The sequence below is a fragment of the Mytilus galloprovincialis genome, chromosome 4 (assembly GCF_965363235.1).
Source record: "Mytilus galloprovincialis chromosome 4, xbMytGall1.hap1.1, whole genome shotgun sequence".
NCBI classification, from domain to species: domain Eukaryota; kingdom Metazoa; phylum Mollusca; class Bivalvia; order Mytilida; family Mytilidae; genus Mytilus; species Mytilus galloprovincialis.
The window spans coordinates 16162229-16185802 of record NC_134841.1 but is presented as its reverse complement, the minus strand read 5'-3'; the positions used below and the strand labels follow the sequence as shown (position 1 = coordinate 16185802).

At 33.0% G+C, this 23574-nt stretch overlaps 1 protein-coding gene across 1 annotated transcript in view; it reads right to left on the bottom strand.

The window, feature by feature from the left end:
* Positions 1-7454: 7454 nt before the first annotated feature.
* Positions 7455-23574, bottom strand: part of LOC143071475 (uncharacterized) — a 36243-nt gene continuing 20123 nt past the window's right edge. Inside the window, exons 9-11 of the mRNA XM_076245788.1 lie at positions 22549-22704; positions 20171-20353; positions 7455-9867 (exon numbers count right to left, since the gene is read on the bottom strand). Of these exons, the coding sequence (XP_076101903.1) occupies positions 9742-9867; positions 20171-20353; positions 22549-22704 (465 nt within the window). The 3' untranslated portion in view covers positions 7455-9741. The remainder of the gene's footprint in view (positions 9868-20170; positions 20354-22548; positions 22705-23574) is intronic.

Sequence of the window (23574 nt, the reverse complement as noted above, 5' to 3'; positions counted from 1 at the left end):
TAGGTCACTTTCGGTGAAAAGACCGGATTGCAGTTACGACAACCAGAATATATCCACAGTCAACTGTGAAACGGTTATCCCGTAACGACCAACCAACTCGAGATGGGCTTTGGCGTCCGTAAATTTATGAAGGGATGATTTCAACTTCACCACTTGGAACTCTTGGTTTAATAACTTCCTTGAAAACATCGATCCCCTATCAATGAAACCATCATGGGATTACAACCCCTGGAATATCGTGTCAACTGAGAGATATACACTCTGTATCCAGGCGCTGCTGGAATGGTACTACATAGGAATGGAAAGTTCACAGTTTAGGAAGTCAAAACCATCTCTTTTGAAGTAAAGTTTTGTTTTCAACCGACCCTCATTGTCAACTACTAGATGTAAGTCAATAAATGAGGGAAACTTAACCGTGTCTGCAGTATCCTTTATATCAGTTTCGATTGGGTAGATACGTTCAATATAGTCTTCACATTTGAATTAGTTTAATTATGAGAAAATATTATCTGTATAGCGGAAAGTGAAGTTAAGTTAAACGATACTGCCAACAGGGCCGTAACTACAGTGAGGCAAATGAGGCAAATGCCTCATGTTAGAAATTTAAAGAAAAAAAATGAAACAAAAGATTGTCTTAATATCAAATTGTTTTCACGAAAAGTGTCTAACAAGAAGCAAGTTCTGTTCACTCTCTGGTGTCGCCCCTGCATGTTTTTTTGTGATCCATGTTTCTTTTTTTACTTTTAGTTTTCCGAGTTGATGGTCTATTGTTTGAACTTCTGTGTCCCGGGTTTGTCTTTTGCTCATTTATTGTCCTACTTTATGACAATCGTCTGAGTGTTGATTTTCATTTGTAAACGTGTAATTTTGCAATGGTGCATGCCCACCGATGTCCAAATATTGTGCGAAAAAAAATATTTTAAGAATATACAAGACACAGAAAAAATGGTCGTTTCTGCATGGAGAATTGAATTTGATATCAAAGAATTCACAACTGGCTTCTTTTGGTTGATAAAACTAGATAGCGGACATTGTTTAAAATAAAGTAAGGTCACCAATTTTTCCGGTATCAAATAATTTGAAAAAAAGCAATAATGAATTGCCATATGACCATTTCCATTGATGGGTTAAACTTGCATTAAGTTATGTTCAGACCCTTTTACAGAAAACAAAGGAATATGCAGTAAATGTGCACGAAACCTAATCGAACACAAAGTCAATGTATAAAAAAATACTAATGATCAATCATTTTGTCAAAGTTGCTGGAGGGTCTTCAACAATAGAATAATCATTAATACCGTAAAACAGGGTCAAGATGGTCCCTAGTGTCGACTTTAGCAGTATTAGTATTTAAAGCATAATACTGCACTGTCACTATATTCCAATCTAGTCATAAAAATATCACCAAAGTCTAAGCACAATACAAGACTAAAACAGACAGACAGATCCGGTATTAATGATTATGAGAATTACGAATTTTGCTTTGTCCTACATATCGGTCTTTTAATGTTGTCCATAAAACCTTAAAGTCTTAAATTACAATGAATCTGTGTTTTTGCTTTCAGACTAGAATATTGTCGAAAAAAAAGCTAAAAATTAGTTGCGTTTCAATGTTAGAAAGAGTCCGGGAAACGCTCAGAATGCACGATTTTGCGTTATTTTTCTCAGAGCTTCTGGGGGCCTTGAGCGGCCCCCAGTCCCCACGCCAAACATATTTGCCTCACTATTTGAAGAGGCTAGTTACGGCCCTGGCCAACTTCATTTCATTTTCCAAGGGCCAGAGAAGTATCTGTAAAAAGTCAGCCTCATATGAATAAAGTCGGCAATGGTACGCACTGAAACCCGGACCGGACCGGACTCCGGACCCGGATTGGCCGCCGGACCCGGACTGTGGGTTTTTTACCACTTTGATTGTTTTTAAGATTACTGTCATATAATAAGTAACAGTATATATAAATAAAAATAATTCGCCGGTGTGTTTATATTTCTCTAAGAAACTGTATAAATAGATTTTAAAATTATTGCGACTTTTCTGTCTTATGACTTAATGTCTTACTTCTATAAATAGTATATGACGGTTAATTTCTCCCTCTTCATAAACATTTATCGAAATTTACGAATTTAGCCTTAACTTGTGCTTTAGATATTGACATAAAAAATAAAATGATATCATTCTGGGGTAAATTCTTTCTGGAAAGGAGTCAAAATTGTAAAAAATTGTCTATAACTTATGTTTTCAATTGTCATTTGTAAATGGAGATAAATTTGTATGGTTAGATAACATGAAAAATATTTTGAATGAATGTGGCTTAAGTTAACATATATTTGGAATTCACAAACTTATATTAATTTGAATTGGCTACGTCTTACAGTTAGTAGAAACCTTAAAGATCAATTTGAACAGAATTGGCACTTACTGTTAGAAGAATCACCAAAAGCTGTAAATTACAAAGTATTTAAAGATAATTTTTGTTCTGAAGCTTATTTAGTTTTGTAGAATTTTGCAGATTTAGAACGACGAATCATAAATTACCCATTGAGGCTGGTAGATGGTTAAACACCAGCAGACAAAATAGAAACTGTACTCTGTGAGTCCGGATGGTGACCTGAAGTAACACGGACTAGGTGTATTCGCAAACTATAGACATCGATAGAGATATAAAACTTTCACAAATTATTTGATGAGACGAACTTATTCATTTTTATTCATTCAACTTTTTCCTTATTAATAAAAGACGTTTACCCGAGAATCAACAAATTAATATAAGGCGAGTCCGGACTGTGACCTGATATAACCCCCGACCAGGAGTATACGGATTGTATATAAATATACTAAATTATTTGTTTAATTGAAAGTTTTTTTTCTCCCTTTTTGCTTTTTACTTTTCCTTTATTCATTTCTCTATTTCTTTAGTTATTCGATTGTCATCGGAAAAATCAATAAACGACACTGAAGCGGCGTTCAACAATGTAATACACAATCTTGAACAGGTGAGTCCGGACTGTGACCTGACATGACCCCGGACTAGCTTGAAGTTTACTATACCTGCGTGTATTGCATTACGACGAATAACTGTATGTAAACTGTTTATTGTCGTAAAGTATATTGACGGGACATTTGATCAAGCATGTAATACATAAGAAAGTTATAAGATATTTATCCGACATTTAACGAAAAAAATAAATGTAATAGGCGAGTCCGGATGGTGACCTGAAGTAACCCCGGACTCGGCGTATTCTATTATATATTAGTAGACATCGATAGAGATATGAAACTTCACACTTTATTTGATGGAAATATGTATTTCATTTTTATTCATTTAACTTTTTCCTTATCAAATTGTCGTCGGAAATATTAACAAAAGACTTTTATCCGAGAATCAACGAAATAATACTAGGCGAGTCCGGACCGTGACCTGAAATAACCCCGGACTGGGAGTATACCGAGTTATTTATATATACATATACTGAATTAAGTGTTTAATTTAAAGATTGTATTTCCATTTTTCCTTTTTCTTTTTTCTTCATTTATTTGTCTATTTCTGTAATTATTTGAGTATGATTGGAATGATCAATACTAGACACTAAAGCAGCAATCAACCATGCAATACACAATCTTGAACAGGTGAGTCCGGCCTGTGACCTGACATGACCCTGCACTAGCTTGACATTTTTTTTATCCCTGTGTGTAATAAATTAATTTTCATTTCAAAATCCATAGATGAATATTATAGGACAGACAAGAAACAACCAATAAAATGCATATGCTATGTTTTTAATAAAACTTGGCCAATCGATTGTGTATGAAAGCTCCAAGTGATTGTACAGTAGATTTGCAAGCGATTGTACAGTCAATAAAAATATCTGACATAGACATGGAAAAGGAATATATTTGGAATTCTTCCGGGACAATGGCTTTGAAACTTTCAGACAAATGAGACTATATATCAGAAAAGGTACACGTGAAAATTCTGGTAAAAACGATTGGTTTTTCGATATTATTTGACATTTTTGATCGCTGTTGTGAGACAGCTTCAATCGTTTTACTCGGAGCTCCACCATTCCTAAGAAAAACGTTTGGATGCAAATATCTTTTTTTATTATCTAATTGGTTCATATTTACATAGAAAATGATTTAGCTACCAAAATTCGAAGCAGAAATGTCATTAAGTAATAATAGAGTTCATCAAAGTTTCCATCAAGCAACTTATTTTTCAAATGTCGGAGCCATGCTTGACAGTCTCCCAAATGACAAAAATATTAGAAAACTGTCAACACTTAGATGTTATATCCATAGAACATATTTTATTTTGAACAGACGAAATTACTGTTGAACAAAACACAATCCTTTTCAGAAATGTATATAGTTATATACGCCATACAAAAAGATTCTTTGATTAATATTACTGTATTTTAAAGTGTACTCGTATCCAGCTGTTATTGTTTAAACATAATATATTTATTGTATATATTTTTCAAACTATACTGAAATATATAATTGCTGTCATCTTGAAACTTTGTAGATTGTACTTCTTTGGAGAGGATTATCTTAAGTTGTTATAACTGGAATCCAATACTATTGTATATCTAGACAATAAAATATGTTTAAACTAATGAGAAAACCGTACAGTTTCGTTCCCACACTGTGTATACACAATGCTTGTGACCACAAAACACAGATCAAGCTTAAATTTTGTAGGCGTCATTTAAACCATTCTAGAGTTATGTTCTTTTACAAATGGAAAACATGCTGAAATTTTCGTTTCCGTTCTCTTACGTACATCATCGGAAGGTTTGACTTTACCAAATGTTAAGAAACTTATACACAATGCTTAGTACCACAACACAGAGATAAGTTCGAATTTTGGTAGCGTCACTGAAACCGTTCTGGATCCCGGAGTTTTTATACTCCGTTACAAATGAATAATGAAAATGATATATGATATATGCAAGCGGGTGCATCGTCTGTGTTCCATGGACATATTCCCCATTTACTCTGAAACATGTTTACTTCTTACTGCTGCTGCATTAGTATTTCGCAATTTAATATATGTAGTAGCATGTCGCTTGCCTATTTTGTCAAAAAACACAAATATTGACGGATGGGATCCATAAACAGTTCATTGTAATTATTGTAGAATGCCGAATGCCTCTGCTCCATTAGTTGTACGTCTTTCGGTAGATGGGATTTTAGCACTTACGTATGGTGAAACCAACGCACTATCATCAAATATTTGTTTATCGTTATTATGTATGATACAAATGTGTCACAAGTAAACTGGTGCAAATAATTTCCGAATATTGGCGCAATTGATATATATATATATATTTGAAAGAAAAAATGGCGCAAATTATACCCTTGAAAACATTACCTGTCACAAAAGGACTACTGCCAACTATAGTCAGTCGTTTTTAAACTGTTTTTTTTTTTCTAAGTTTATGATTCAAATGCATGTATGGGATTATAAATAAGATTATTTTTTTTTAAATCATTTCATAGTTCAACAGTTTTCAAAATATCATTTTGTTCATAACACTTTTATGTAATACATTTGTTTATGATTGACAAAGTGGTACCGTCAAAGTTACACCGGCGAAACCTTGCCAGCCAGACATGTACAATTCAGAATAATTTCATACGTCAGATGTAGTACCTTATTGCTTACAGTATCTGAGGAACTGACTTTACAAGGAAAACTTAACATTGACACATTACAGTCTCTAAATAAAGTAGAAAAACAGCGTTGAGACTAGTATACATAAACAGACCAAACCATAAAAACTTGATATTGACAAATGAACCATGACAATGCGATCAAGGTCACATCATCAATTACACCAAACATAGTCGAACTATTGCTTATAATATATACAAGAAACAAACCAAACCATGAAAACTTAATATTTGCAAATGAACCTTGAAAAGGAGATCAAGGTGAGATGAACCCTGCAAGACGGGCATGTTTTACAATCATTCCAAATATATTAATATAAGTATATATTGAAACTTAAATTTGACCAATGAACAATGAGAATGAGGACAAAGACATATGCTACCTGACAGACAGTGACACACACTTTTAATACGACCTTACACCAAAAATAGTGATATATTGCTTATAGTATTAGAAACACAGACCAAAGCACAAAAACTTAACATTGAGACATGAACTGTTAAAAGATAAAACCTGCATGACTGAGATGTACCGTACTACTTACATTCATTTCCATACACCAAAATACACCCAATTTATTAACCTACTACTTAACAGATCTAAGCATGTAACTTTAACCATAATAACTAATCCATGAAATAAGGTTAAGGTAAGGTAACTCCTGTCCTGACATGTAGAAAAGGCAAGAAACACATAAACCAAATATAGTAATCATATTACTCATAAAAAGTGAGAAATTCACATAATATTTAAACTTAACTTTTTTCAAGCAGTTGCTGACCATGAGAATGAGGTCAAGGCCAATGGACAAATAAAAGACCGAAACTTAAGGAATCTATACACAAGTATGACAAATGTATAAAGCCTCAAGGTTTATCACCTTTTGAAATATAAATCTTAAAACAAATAGTTTACACTGCCACTGCTGGATTGTAAACCTAATGTCTCACATTCTGCAATTTTCGTCCCAGGCAAAACAAAATAAAATTGTTGAACTAGCTTTTAGTGACTATGTGTACTCTCAGTTCTGTGTGTCTTTTGTGTTTGTTTGTTAGTTGTTTTTGCATTTTGTATTAATAAGTTATGCCCTTTTCAACTGACTTTTTTGTACCAATGTTGTGCTGTTACACCACTGCCCTAGTTTAGGGGTGGGGTTGGACACTGGTTAACATGCTTATCTCATTGGCAATCATACCACATCTTCTTTTTTATATTAACCCTGCAACATTCTGAATGTAATGCAGTGGTTGCCATTTGTTGCTGTATATCATACTTGTTATTCGTTTATTATTTAAATAGAAAAACGATGGATATGTATCTATCCATGACACAAAATCAGTATATGAATAGCAGAAAACACACAAAAAGCAAATCAACAGCACTTAAATATTTTGATGTTTGTCATCTTAAAGTAACAATTTTGTGTATAAATTAGGCATTTTTTTTTATCTTCATTTGAACTGTTGTACATTTGTCAATTGGTACCTTTTACAGCTGTGCAGATATGAATTTTGCTCATTGTCGACTGCCATAAGGGGACCTCTAGTTGCAGTACTGCCAAGTATTCATGTAATAAATGGGTGAGCTTTGGCCAAAATTGTCAAGATCAAAGGATAATGAGACCAAATAGACATGAAAATGTGAAAGCCCTGTAGTTAATAACTTCTTAATTATTTGGTCTCTGATGGAGAGTCGTCTCATGTGCAATCATACCACATCTCCTCATTTCATACTACACCGTACAAGGCCTTCAATATTTTGTACGGAAAGAACCTGCTGTTTATAATTTCCAATTTTATTAATATGATTGTTACAGAAATCTTATATATTTATCTTTTAAACACAATCAATATACAATATATCAGACTAAACTTCACTGAGATTAAATATTAACTAGACATATTGGTATGACAAAAATAACCTTCCATGCAGTAAGATCAAAAGTCATTCAACCGTAACAAAACTCACTCTTTATGTCATCCTTATACACTGATGCATAAAAATTCAACTGGAGATCTCCAAGCAATACAAATAAAAATGTGTCCAGAGTACACAGATGCCCCACTTGCACTATCATTTTCTATGTTCAGTGGACCATGAAATTGGGTAAAAAAACGCTAATTTGGCATTAAAATTAGAAAGATCATATCATAAGGAACATGTGTACTAAGTTTCAAGTTGATTGGACTTCAACTTCATCAAAAACTACCTTGACCAAAAACTTTAATTTGAAGCAGGACAGACTGACCAACAAATGGACAGATGAAAGGACGCACAGACAAGACTATCATAGGTGGGGCATAAACAAGTCTGGACAAACTATATTTTTTACGTCCAAGGGCAGTGATTTTTGCGACAAGACTATCAACTGACATATAAAGTAAACATGATCTGTAGGTCATAAAAATCGATTATACCAAACAGCAATTATTTATTTGCAGGCATTACGTAACCTAGACTGATCATGTTCATGAAATTTTTGAAGTCCAAGGACAGTTCTTCACTCAGGAGTCAGTCAAAATAAATGAAATGAAACACACAATGGTTTGTTATTATCACTATATATAATGTACCATTACATCACTATCTACAGGGTTAATGACAAAAAGTCTGAACAGCTGATGGATTTCTAAAAGATGGACACTATATTCCTAGGCCTCTTACTTTTGAGAAACAAGAATGTGTCCATAGTACACGGATGCCCCACTCGCACTATCATTTTCCATGTTCAGGGGACCCTGAAATTGGGATAAAAACTTTAATTTGGAATTAAAGTTAGAAAGATCATATCAAAGGGAACATGTGTACTAAGTTTCAAGTTGATGTGACTTCAACCTTATCAAAAACTACCTTGACCAAAAATTTTAACCAAAACTTTAACCTGAACTTGGCACTATCATATTCTATGTTCAGTGGACCATGAAATTGGGGTCAAAACTTTAACTTGGAATTAAAATTAGCATTATCATATCCTAGAGAACATGTGTACTAAGTTTCAAGTTGATGTGACTTCAACTTCGTCAAAAACTACCTTGACCAAAAACTTTAACCAAAACTTTAACCTGAACTTCACACTATCATTTTCTATGTTCAGTGGACCGTGAAATTTGGCATGAAAATTAGAATGATCATATCATGGGGAATATGTGTACTAAGTTTAATACTTAATATTATATTAAGGTGGGGTATGATTACAAGTTAAACAACTCTTTATCATGTATTATGCTGACTAACTTGAATACAGTACATAAATAAATATATTTCCTATAAAAAAAATCTTACCATAATAAATTAATTACATAACAAAACAAAAGTAGAAACAATTGCCATAAGACAAAGAATAAATAACAAAAAACAAATAAAAATGTTAAGTCATGATTGTCATGAAGATTATAACAATAGAAACTGTATGCCCATAATTTGACAAAAATGGTAATGTGCACCCAATGTAAAAGAGATAGTCCATTACTGGCTAAAAGTTAGTAGTTTAAGCAGATCACTGCAGTTTTTACCCCCCCCCCCCCCCAAAAAAAAATGACAACCATGACATTACATTGTGTAAAATTGAAAATAATGTTTGGTACTTGTAAGTCTTTTACAGGAATTTTTTTTTTTTAAAACTATAATTGTATATATTTATTCTACATCATTCTAGATATACTTCTAGATATACTCATTTTTGTATTTTGTTAAATATACAATTATTTTTAATTTTGTTGAATTTTCATAATTCAAGCCAACTTTATTTTTTTGCTGTCTAACAGCAGGTTTTCTTAGAACCCTACAATAACTGTAACTAAATATGTGTATGCTTTTAAAACAGCATAAATCTTCCTCTTTAAAATCAATATGCACTGGTCCCATTAAGATATTAATAGAACATATATCAAGTTAATGAGCTCAAATGTAAAACCATTTTGGCCTTCTTTTTTAAGTTCTTTTAAAATAATCATTTTAGCCTTAAATTAACCCTACTATATCACTAAAAGCTTTATTTCAGTAAACATTCAACAACACTACTCTTTCTTGTTACTAGGACTAAGAAATCAGTATGCAGGTACTACAGCTATGCAACTGTCCAGTTAAAATCAGCTCTACAGAATTCTCCTGTGTCCAGGTTTTTAGCCATGAGCTGGTCAGGGTGATGGTTTGGTAAGATATGTTGGACATACAGTCTGGGAATACAGCAATCCTGTAGTATAGATAATGATATATCAACTATTATACTATTATAAAAGTCATCAGTTTAAACATATTTTGTTCTCTTGAAACATTTTCAAAATGGTCTATACACATTCTTTCAAGAATTAAATAATACTTCTATTTGACTGAAAAACTAGTACACCAATTGTTTTTAACAATAGGAAAGAACTTTATGCCAAGTTTGCAAGTGGCATGCAGATTTTATACCAGGACATCAATAAACTCCTAAAAATAACTGTTACTACTTATAGTTCTAATAAATTTCACGGTTTTTTTTAAAACAAAGCTTAAATGCAAACTCAATATAGTTTTCAAATGTATACACTCTATGGTTGCCATGGGATTCACCAATCAAATGTGACTAAACATGCTGATACGGTGCTTTTTGTCCGCAATTTGCTTTTTGTCCGCTTTTGCTTTTTGTCCGATAATTTTGCTTTTTGTCCGACACTTTTGCTTTTTGTCCGTTGCTTTTTGTCCGTTTCGCTTTTTGTCCGATATTTTCGCTTTTTGTCCGACACTTTTGCTTTTTGTCCGTTGCTTTTTGTCCGTTTCGCTTTTTGTCCGATAATTTTGCTTTTTGTCCGACACTTTTGCTTTTTGTCCATTGCTTTTTGTCCGTTTTGCCTTTTTAGCTCACCTGGACCAGAGGGTTAAGTGAGCTTTTTTCATCACTTGGCATCCGTCGTCGTCGATAACTTTCAGAAAATCTGAAACTAATGGCAAAATTAAAGCAAATATGGCCACAATCATCCTTAGGGTATGTAGTTTAAAAAAGGTATCCGATGACCCCGCCCAAAAAATCAAGATGGCCGCCATGTCTAAAAATAGAACATTGTGGTAAAATGTAGATTTTAGCTTATATCTCTACAACTAAAGCATTTAGTTCTGGGATAAAAATATTCATCAAGTCATAATCTATATGCCCGAGATTTTTCAGTTACATTAGACAACGTGTTTTGTGGTTGCTGCCCCTGATATTTTAATTTTAAGGTAAATTAGCATTTTATAGTTTTAATTTGATTGAAGTTTTATTTTAAAGTCATTATAACGAGTAAGCTTACTTGTTATAACGACTTAACTAACTCGTTTAAACCACTTGACTAACTTGTTTACTTAAAAACTACTACACAATTTTTATGTGATGTTTGATAATAATATAATGATTAAATGTGTTGATATTAGATAATAAATAAAATTGAGAATGGAAATGGGGAATGAGTCAAAGCGACAACAACCCGACCATAGAGCAGACAACAGCCGAAGGCCACCAATGGGTCTTCAATGTAGCGAGAAACTCCGGCACCCGGAGGCGTCCTTCAGCTGGCCCCTAAACAAATATGCATACTAGTTCAGTGATAATGGACGTCATACTAAACTCTGAATTATACAAAAGAAACTAAAATTAAAAAGCATACCAGACTAACAAAGGCCAGGGGCTCCTGACTTGGGACAGGCGCAAAATTGCGGCGGGGTTAAACATGTTTTTTTTTTAGATCTCAACCCTACCCCTATACCTCTAACCAATGTAGAAAACAAACGCACAATAATACGCACAACAATACGCACAGTAAAACTCAGTTTAAGATGTCCGAGTCCGATGTCAGAATATGAAAGAACAGAATATAAACAAAATGACAATTATACATAAATAACAACAGACTACTAGCAGTTACTGACATGCCAGCTCCAGACCTCAATTAAATTGATTGAAAGACTATCATATGAATATCAGGTACAATCCCTCCTGTTAGGGGTTTAGTATTATACCATCATGAAACATATGAGAAGAACATGCCAACAACTGGTTTTAGAATAAATGTGTTTAAATCCGATGCAAAGACCCTATAAGTGAATCAATATTAAAGCCAAAATATGCAAACTTTAATGACCTGACAACAGTATCGTAACTATATCCCTTCTTAATAAGTCTGTTTAAAGGTTTTGTTAGCTTTTGAGGTGAATACTGACATTTTTGTGCTTTGTAAAGAATATTACCATAAAACATTGGATGTGAAATACCTGAACGTATAAGATATCTGCATGTTGAGTTATATTTACGAATTATTTCCTTGTACCGATAATAAATTTAGTAAATGTTTTGACTAGTTTGTGATATCGAAAACCCTGGTGTAATAATTTTTCAGTAATACATAAATTTCTCTCGCTAAAATCTAATACGTCGTTACATACACGAGCGAATTGTGCAAGTTGAGATATATAAACACCAAAAGATGGTGACAAGGGAACGTAGCCATCTAAAAATGAATAATTAACGATAGGAAATGAAAATTCATCTCTTTTATCATAATTTTTTGTATTAAGCTTCCCGTTAATGATATAGATATCATGATCGAGGAAAGGACATTGGTCATTGTTAGTATAAGCTATATTTAAAGTAAGTTCAACAGGATAAATTTCTTTAGTATACATACTGAAGTCGTCATTATTGAGAGCCAATATATCATCCAAAAATCTAAAAGTATTGTAAAATTTTTGTATCAAATGTTGTTTCAATGGGTATTTGCTGATTTTAGTCATAGTTAGTAACTCGTAACAATACAAAAACAGGTCCGCAATAAGTGGTGCACAGTTAGTCCCCATTTGAATTCCAATAACTTGACGATATAGGAAATCTCCAAAGCGAACAAAAATGTTATCAAGTAAAAATTCAAGCGCAAATATAGTATCAAAGCATGTCAAATTGACATAGTTCATTTGTTTGTTGCTACTAAAAAATGACTGAAAAGAGTTTGAACATATGTATTGGCATTCTGACTTTTTAAATGCCCAATTATTTAGGGATGTGATTTTTTTTCTTAATATGAATATGAGGCAAAGTGGTATATAGGGTAGAAAAATCATAACTTTGAACAGATTCAAAATCACCAATATATGCATGCAATTTATCAAGTACTTCAAACGAGTTTTTGACACTCCAAAAGTAATTAATTCCACTATTTTCAAAGGCCTTATTTGAACAATTTATTATCAGGTTTTTGATTGTACCAAGTGTATCTGTAAGTAGAATAGACAATTTAGAAATGCAACAATGGCTTGAAGATGAAATAAATCTATACTTGTAATGTGTTTTGTGTAGCTTTGGAAGCCAGAACATAGTTGGGACTTTCATTGTATTTGGTTGTTATGTAGCTAAAAGTTTGTGTTTGTTACAGATGTCGTTTTCTGAAAAATGAAGTTAGTTGGAATGTTGATGAATTCGTGATTTCCTTTTGCAGAACCTCATTGTAAAATTTACGTCAAACAATAATGATATTATTAGCGTCTATATCAGCCGAGACAAAAACAAATTCCTTGGCTAGTTGTCGAGCCTGCAACTTTTGTTGCAGAAAGCTCGACATAGGGATAGTGATCCGGCGGCGGCTACAGCGGCGGTGTTAGCTCACTTCTTAAAAGCTTTATATTTCAGAAGGTGGAAGACCTGGATGCTTCATACTTTGTATATAGATGCTTCATGTTATGAAGTGTCCGTCAGTCACATGTCCAATGTCCTTGACCTCATTTTCATGGTTCAGTGACCACTTGAAAAAAAAGTTCAAATTTTTTGTAATGTTGAATTCTCTCTTATTTTAAGTAATAGGATAACTATATTTGATATGTGCGTACCTTGCAAGGTCCTCATGTCTGTCAGACAGTTTTCACTTGACCTCGACCTCATTTCATGGATCAGTGATCAAGGTTAAGTTTTGGTGGTCAAGTCCATATCTCAGATACTATAAGCAATAGGGCTAGTATATTCGGTGTATGGAAGGACTGTAAGGTGTACATGTCCAACTGGCAGGTGTCATCTGACCTTGACCTCATTTTCATGGTTCAGTGGTTATAGTTAAATTTTTGTGTTTTGGTCTGTTTTTCTCATACTATATGCAATAGGTCTACTATATTTGTTGTATGGAATGATGGTAAGGTGTTCATGTCTAGCGGGCAGATGTCATCTGACCTTGACCTCATTTTCATGGTTCAGTGGTCAAAGTTAAGTTTTTGAGTTTTGGTCTTTTTATCTAATACTGTATGCCATAGGTCAACTATATTTGGTGTATGGAAATATTTTATGATCTTTATGTCAGTCGCGCAGGTTTTATTTGACGGTGACCTCATTTTCACGGTTCATTGCACAGTGTTAAGTTTTTGTGTTTTGGTCTATTTTTCTTAAACTATAAGTAATGGGTCAACTATATATGTTGTATAGAAGCATTGTTAACTGTAAATGTCTGCCTGGCATGGTTCATCTGACCTTGACCTCATTTTCAAGGTTCATTGGTCTTTGTTTAGTTATCTTGGTTAATGTTAAGTTTATGAGACAGTTGTAATAAAACTAAACTTTATACTTAGGACTATCAACATAATATCAATGATTAGTATAGAAGGCGAGACATTTCAGCGTGTGCACTCTTGTTTTTAGTTTAGCATGGATTTCTGGCGAAAACATTTATAACGGCCGAATTTAAAGTTTTGTCTTGGTTAATAGAAGAAATTTGCATGATAAAAACTGAAACGCATGCGGAAAAACACACAAACGCATAAAGATGTTTATTCAGGACAATAACTTATATCCAAAAATAACAGCAGAAATATATATGAACTACCACCAATGATGGTTATAAAATACTATAGGTAATACTTAATGCTTTACGTAATGTGCTGTTTATCTTTTTTTTTTGGTCGTTTATATAAAAAAGAAGATGTGGTATGATTGCAATTGCCAAGACTTAAAATTGCCAAAAAATAATGGATTTATACTTTAACGAAAACATCTCTTGAAAAGCTATTCGTTGATGGCTAAATGCTATTTATTTCTGAAATCTAAATTTTGTTTCGCTGTTCTGAGTGTTCTAGATGTTACATGCAGCTAAGATTGGTGAAACAATTACAAAAAAATACTGGTCTGTATAAAATGTACGCAAAAGTAAACGAAAGAAAGCCGCTGGAATGCACTCCTGGTCTCAGATAAGCACATTTAAAAAATGACAGCTAACATGAAATAAGTGCCAATAAAAGAGTGAGTCCAACACTTGTTTTTTCAAAAACAAAATCTATATTCAAAATGATAATCTATAAAAAAAATAAATAAAAACCAGATGATCCGCAGGGCGCAGCTTTATGCGACCGCAGAGGTTGAACCCTGAACGGTTGGGGCAAGTATGGACACAACATTCAAGCTGGATTCAACTCTAAATTTGGATTGTGATTAAATAGTTGACACAGCATAGGTTTCTGACACAGAATGAATGTGTTCTAATGAACTTAAAATTTTTGTTTTGCCTTTGAGCAATTCACTATGCTGTTGAATATATTTTTCACATCCCCCTTTCCCTTATTCCAAAACTGATCTCAATTCAAATTTCTAATGGAGTTTGCAACAATAACTACTCATTTAAATACATCATAAAATATTAAAATGTAAAAAAAGTGCTTGTTATCACTGAATGGTAAAGATTGTTTTAATTTATCAGTTGGTAGTAAAAGTGAATATACATTGTATATTGTATAAAACAATGATTTAAGTTGATTCAACTACTATTCTGGACAAAGAAAGATAACTCCAATTAAAAAAATTCTTGCTATTGCACAATATTGTGCAATTAGATATTTCTTGCTATTGCGCAATACTGTGCAATTGAAAATACTTGCTATTGCACAATACTGTGCAATTGAAGATTTCTTGCTATTGCGCAATACTGTGCAATGGAAAATTTCTTGCTATTGCACAATACTGTGCAATTGAAGATTTCTTGCTATTGCTGAATACTGTGCAATTGAAAATTTCTTGCTATTGCACAATACTTAATATAATAATTTTGGATCCTGATTTGGACCAACTTGAAAACTGGGCCCATAATAAAAAATCAAAGTACATGTTTAGATTCAGCATATCAAAGAAGCCCAAGAATTAAATTTTTGTTAAAATCAAACTTAGTTTAATTTTGGACCCTTTGGACTTTAATGTAGACCAATTTGAAAACGGGACCAAAAATTAAGAATCTACATACACAGTTAGATTTGGCATATCAAAGAACCCCAATTATTCAATTTTTGATGAAATCAAACAAAGTTTAATTCTGGACCACGATTTGGACCAACTTGAAAACTGGGCCAATAATTAAAAATCTAAGTACATTTTTAGATTCAGCATATCAAAGAACCCCAAGGATTCAATTTTTGTTAAAATCAAACTAAGTTTCATTTTGGACCCTTTGGACCTTAATGTAGACCACTTTGAAAACGGGACCAAAAATTAAGAATCTACATACACAGTTAGATTCAGCATATCAAAGAACCCCAATTATTCAATTTTTGATTAAATCAAACAAAGTATAATGTTGAACCCTTTGGGCCCCTTATTCCTAAACTGTTGGGACCAAAACTCCCAAAATCAATCCCAACCTTCCTTTTATGGTTATAAACCTTGTGTTTAAATTTCATAGATTTCTATTTACTTATACTAAAGTTATGGTGCGAAAACCAAGAAAAATGCTTATTTGGGCCCCTTTTTGGCCCCTTATTCCTAAACTGTTTGGACCTCAACTCCCAAAATCAATCCCAATCTTCCTTTTGTGGTCATAGACCTTGTGTTTAAATTTCATTGATTTCTATTTACTTATTGTGCGAAAACCAAGAATAATGCTTATTTTGGCCCTTTTTTGGCCCCTAATTCTTAAACTGTTGGAACCAAAACTCCCAAAATCAATCCCAACCTTTCTTTTGTGGTCATAAACCTTGTGTCAAAATTTCATAGATTTCTATTTACTTAAACTAAAGTTATAGTGCGAAAACCAAGAAAATGCTTATTTGGGCCCTTTTTGGCCCCTAATTCCTAAACTGTTGGGACCAAAACTCCCAAAATCAATCCCAACCTTGCTTTTGTGGTCATAAACCTTATGTTAAAATTTCATAGATTTCTATTCACTTTTACTAAAGTTAGAGTGCGAAAACTAAAAGTATTCGGACGGCGACGACGACGACGACGCCAACGTGATAGCAATATACGACGAAAATTTTTTCAAATTTTGCGGTCGTATAAAAAATGAATATGAAAATTTACAATTCAAACAATAATAGATCGATATCAAACAAAAGTGTTTCATTATCATTTTTCGGCTACAATGGGTATATGAAACATCCAATGTCGAATTATCAACATTGAGTCCTAACAAAGAATGTTTCTGTCATGTTGTGCAACGAAATCTCTACAGCACATGGTACATGTAGTGACACCACTAGATGTTTAATAGGATCCCGCGAAAAGTCTGACTTTGGTCCACGAAGGTAGCAAATTGTCTGTGTGACCATCGCTGACGGCTTTTGGTACACATAAGATATTTTATTTTATTGGGTAACAGATATTTTTTTAATACACCGGACAGCCATTAAAACATCACCAAGGAAAGGTTGTCATGCTCTTTGTTCTCATGAAACTGATATAGCCCCAAAGGTTTTACATGAACACCAATGAATACTCGTGTCAATTTGAAAGCCACGCGGAATCAATGTCGGAGATGTTTAAGACAAATGCATCGATCCTGCTGGGCGTTTGTTGCTTTATATCTCCCTTGACATGGCCTATCATTAAAAGGTCCCTTTTGAGGATTTGTGGACTATTTGGTATACTGTAGAGGGTAAATAATTATACAGTCTACAAGCAATTGCATCCTGGAAAAGCCTCCTTAAATTACACCCCAAATTGTTAGTCATTAGTTGTTAGAAAGACCTGGCATATAGTCTGCTGTTTATTGAAGTGTTTTTACATAAGGGCGTGACATTCATGACATAAGCTAAACTTAACATGTCGAAAGTAAAAGCCAGAAAAAAGTCATACGTGAGTTAGAAAACGTTCGAACTCGAATTACGTCCGTTCAAATAACCCTTGTCCCTCACATATGTTCCAAAAAATCTATCAAGCGAAAAGTATTCGACATTAGTCTTAATAGTCATTTTTGACCAACTATGCATAGTTCTAATAATAATATAATAAACTAGAGGCTCTAAATAGCCTTTGTGATCTCCTGGGTCTATGTGCATATTCAACAAAGGACACTCTCCAACATTGTACACAAGAATATAATTCATGACAAAATCTGTTTTGTTGATCTTGTATTGCTGATCATGTGCTGTTTAGATTCCTTCTATCTTGTTTAGTTTTGCTCAAAACACAAAAGAGGATAAAAAAAATCCTCATTTAAGTGCAATTACTTCTATAAAGATTCACAGTCTACTTAACTTTGTCGACACCATTTGATTTGTTAGTAGATCTTAACTTGCTGATCATTTTTGTATAATGGAAAATGAATAATGGACGTACTTAAGTTCAGCGCGGTATTCGTATGGATTATACGGAAAAAAACAGCATTATGTGATCAGAAGCTAATCTAACTTAAAGTTATAAAATTTAAAACAAAATGCGAGAAGATAGCTTTAAGAAAATGCTTTGAGAATATCAATAGATACAATAGGGTCACCGTGCGTTTTTCCTGCTAAAATTTAAAATGGCAAAAGTTCATGTAGATTCTTTCAAAAATGCACTATGTCCCCTAAAAATGCCAATTTAAAAACATTAAAAATTAAACAAATAAAATCTACGTTTGTATATTAATATTTATCAGTTGAATTTTGTTACAATTTGTTAGAACTGATCTTGCTGATCACCATTAAGTTTTTCTGTATCTATTATAATTTTCAAGATAGTAGGCAAAACAATTTGTCATTTTAGGGCAATTAATCCTATATTAAAAGTGACACTACCCACATTTGTACTTGATCTAACTTATGTTGTAATAAGTATTGTGTATAAGTTTCAAAAAATTTCCTTAAGGCCGTTAGTTTTCTCGTTTGAATTGTTTTACATTGTCATTTCGAGGCCTTTTATAGCTGACTATGCGGTATGGGCTTTGCTCATTGTTGAAGGCCGTACGGTGACCTATTGTTGTTAATTCCTGTGTCATTCAGTCTCATGTGGAGAGTTGTCTCATTGGCAATCATACCACATCTTCTTTTTTTATATTAAGTTAAGAAACACAAACGATAAAGTCAGTATTTTCCCCATTTATATAGGGCACAAGAGGAAAAGTGAGGCCATACAAATTCATACTTGACCTGTGTTTTGTGGTATACTCATTGCGTATAAGCTTCATGCCATTTTTTTAAGGCAAACTGCAGTTAAAGAACGGATATAAAAAGGTCAGCAGTTTTTCCATTTCCAAACTCTAGAGCAGTAAAAGTGACGCCATCAAAATTCAAACTTGATCTGGAATGTGTGGTTATAAGCATTGCTTTAAGTTCCATAACATTGGTTTGGGGCGAACTATAGTTAAAGAATGGAAACCAATTTCGGACGTCATCTGACAGTTTTGACAATTGGTAAAGATCAACATCCTGCTGTTGTCAGATTTTCTCTCTTTTTAATGGTTTTCAAAATAATAGACAAAACTTTAATTTTACCCCGTATGTTCTATTTCATTCATGTTGGCCATCTTGGTTGGTAGGTGAGGTAATCAGACATATTTCTTTTTAAATTAGATACCCTAATGATGATTTTTCGAAGTTCAAAATAAAACCTGCAAAACTATACACGTTTTTATATCGGACATAAAGCAAAATCAGCGGACAAAAAGCAAAACGGACCAAAAGCAACGGACAAAAAGCAAAAGTGTCGGACAAAAAGCAAAATAATCGGACAAAAAGCAAAACGGACAAAAAGCAACGGACAAAAAGCAAAAGTGTCGGACAAAAAGCAAAATTATCGGACAAAAAGCAAAACGGACAAAAAGCAACGGACAAAAAGCAAAAGTGTCGGACAAAAAGCAAAATTATCGGACAAAAAGCAAAAGCGGACAAAAAGCAAATTGCGGACAAAAAGCATCGTATCACATGCTAAACAATATTGAATTTATGTACGGTTATTCCCATATATATCCCCCACCTCAGTTGAGTGTTATTATCAGATTATAACATCCAAATATTCCCCCACTTATTTTCCAAACCAAAAAGGGTTGTAGCATATAATGGTAGTATAAGGATATGCCATTTCAGTTTCAGTTTAATTATACAATGTGTGTTATTCCACACACTGCAGGACCAGAAAAACATTTTGGATTAAGCAAGGTGTCGGAATACTCAGATTTTTTCTTTAAGATGGGCATATTTTGGGATCATAAAATTGGTGTCGATTAAAGCAGGATGTTGGAATACTCAGATGTCTAATTAAACAGGTCACACTGTATTTAATAAATTTTCAGTATTGATTATCAATTATTCTTAACAGTATCTAGACTTACAATGAGATAAGATACAGTTGTACCCGAGATTCTGGAGCAGCCATTCAAGTAAATTTCTTCTAACATATGACAATGATTTGCTATACAGAATATGCTTTTGTCTGTGAGATTCAGTATACCAGAGAGAACAATTATATGGAGATCACACTTCCTAGCCAGTTCACATACACCTTCATCTGTTACCTGTAATAGAAACAGAGGATAACAGCATGATTATACACGTAATCAAGCTTCTTAACAGATACCTTCATCTGTTACCTTTTAAATAAAAGACTGAGAATAACAGCACATTATATCACAGAGTCAAATTAGTTCAAAGAAACCTTCATTTCTATACCTGTAAAATAAATAGAGAGAAAAACAAGCATGAAAATATCACGTCAAGCTAGTTCTCAGACACCTTCAATTTCTTTACCTGTAAAAAAAACCCAGAGAAAACAACAACATGGATATTAGTGTCATGCTTGTAATAAAGAAATATCAACAAAATGGAGATCATAGACCACTGTAATTGTTGAGAATATAGGGGTAGTGCAAATTGAAAACATCTATGATATAGGTTTGATCAAAAAGTTACAAAACACAAAGTATAAGAAACTTTGTTTATTTCAAAATTTTGGTGCTGTGACCAGGATGGTGATAATATGGTGGAACATTATGTTTCCAACATTTAGGTCTTATGGTTACTTTGTACTTTGGTATGGTGCCTATGATATAGATTTGATCATAAAGTAACACAATGCAAATTATTAGTGATTTCTTCATTTATTTCTACACATTAATTATGTCTTGGTGCAAGACGATTTCCATTCTCAATTTTATTCATTTAAAACAGGTTTTCAGTTTCTATGATATGAGATAAATAAAGGTTTAATGAATAAAATATAAGATGAGATCTAATAACTATAGTCGCCTTCATGTAAAATTGGCACAATGAATTTTGTAGATTTTTTTTTAATATCAGTCGCATTCACTTGAGATGATGTTTTCCATTAGCGGAAGAAAAATCCTTTCCAAATATTCACTACAGTCCTACCTTTTATTGTGTTTGCACTGTATAATCCTGACCTTCACATTTTTCAAGATTATTTACATTGTAAAAACCGCCATCTTCGTTTCTATGAGGATCCCTTATTTACATAACATTCGTTACTCTCCAGTAATATCCTTGTCATTGATGATACATTTTCCTGCGCTTTTTGCAAAAAATTTGATGAAGCTCTAAGAGACCAGAGAAAATAGACAGCACGTGGAACTCCACGGCAACACTTCCGGTAATAACAATGTCGGATTCCTCTATACAAAATAATCTTGAATGATGTGAAGGTCAGGATTATACAGTGCAAACACAATAAAAGGTAGGACAGTAGTTGATTTTGTGAATGATATTTGATTTCATTAATTGAAAAACGTCATCTTGAATAAATGGGGCTGTTAGTTTAAAAATTTTCAACCTAAAACATGGTACCAATTTTATGTGACGGCGACTATAGAGGCTGTAAGACCTGCACTGCTCACCTAGGTCTAAACCCACTGTCATTATAGCATCTATTATCCAATTTTTGCCAATTTTCTATTTAAGCAACCATTGTAGCTTTTTTTTAAAGTGACAGGAGATTAACCATAATTTTCAAAGATGATCATGCATGTATCTTCCCTTTTTGTAATTAATTTCTTGATTTAGGTCAATTTTCTTTTTTCAATATTTGTGGCAGCCATGCTAGAAAGCTGTTTGGTAATCAACCCCAATTCTTCAAGGGGAGATAACAAATATATTATTTATTCACAGTTTTTTCTTAATTTTCTATTGTACTCCTATGTGCTATTTTTAAGACATGATTGCCATGTTTATTTGATGAGAGGATCAACAAACTCAACTTTTATAACTTTCTAAGGTTGATGTAGACCAAGTTTGGTTCCAAATGACCCAGTGGTTTCAGGGGTGGAAGATTTTTCTTTACTCAAGTACACAGGACAAAACATGGGTGAATGATTTTCCTTTTATTACCTTTTTATTAGCATAGAACAAAAGACTTGACCTATTGCTTTAGCCCCTTTGTTTGAGGGGGTACCCAACACTTTGACTAAAATAGATTTTGATTGTTTTATTTTCATACAGTTTTGACAAAATAATTGCTTTGACCTGTTGACAAAAAAAATGTTAATTTCTAGAAATTTTAACCAAAAAATTCACAGGAATAATTTGATTGGATATATAGCAGTTTGATAAACACTTATTTTGATTGTTGAAAAGCTGGATTGCTCCTTACTTATACGTAATAGTATGTGATTAAAACTTTTTGCTAATTTTTAAGAGTTAACTCCCTTAGGTGTTCTGTGCCCCCCCTTAAGGTGAGCTGAAATTTAGACTTCAATACCTGTGCACATCCTTTCATTCCAATTCTGTGCAGTTTCGGACAATTTCTTGCCAATGTTCCTAATAATTCATCAGTTATACATCTCTGTCCAGCTACATCTAACATTTCTAAATTGTAACAGTGGTCAGCAGCTGTCAGTAACACATCTAGATTTAACTGAAATAACAAACAATCCATCTTATAAGATATTGTTTACTTTTCTAAAGGAGTAAATTTTTCTATTCATTGAGTCTGATTTGAATCCAGATCAATTCAGTGCTGCTAATTTAAAAAAAAATGTTTTTTTAGGTGTGTATCATAGAAATAAATACAAGAAATGAGCTGTAGTTTTCTGTATTTTGAAAGATGCATTCAGGCCTTTTTTACCTACCATTTTCTATGCTTTTATTACTAATATTATCTATGCTTGACCCATACTACCGATTGTCTAAAAATGAAAATTGATAATATCAAACTAACTGCAATTTGGTCCTCACAGGATTGGTTGAACAGTTCATAAGTAATTGAAAGGAAATGACATATTGTACACATTTTCAAAGGACCATAACTCCTGAACAACAAAAATGAAAATCCTCAATATCCAAGTAAAACTAAACTATCATTTTTTTCTTAACTAACAAATTTTAACTTATATTACGGTTCATAAGTAATTGCACAGAAATGACAAAATAGCAATTGTTCAATCAATCAAGAACAATTACTCCTGCAAAGAAAAAGAAAGTCTTTTATTTACCTCGATTTATTCATAATTAACATTTCCAAACTTTAACAGCATTGGTCAAGTGATTTATAATTAATTGCACAGAAACAATGTAAAGTGCCATTTTCCTATAGATCAAGGACAAAAACTGCTGAACAGTAAAAGTGAAATATTTTCAATATTACACAAGACCTTTATATAAGCATCAACATATTATAATTTGAAAAGCATTGGTTGAAAGGTTTCTCAGAGTTATTGCACAGAAACTGTTGATAGTAGCCAGCCTGTCAGCATTCTTCACCGAATTAACTTGATTTTTCTTCTGA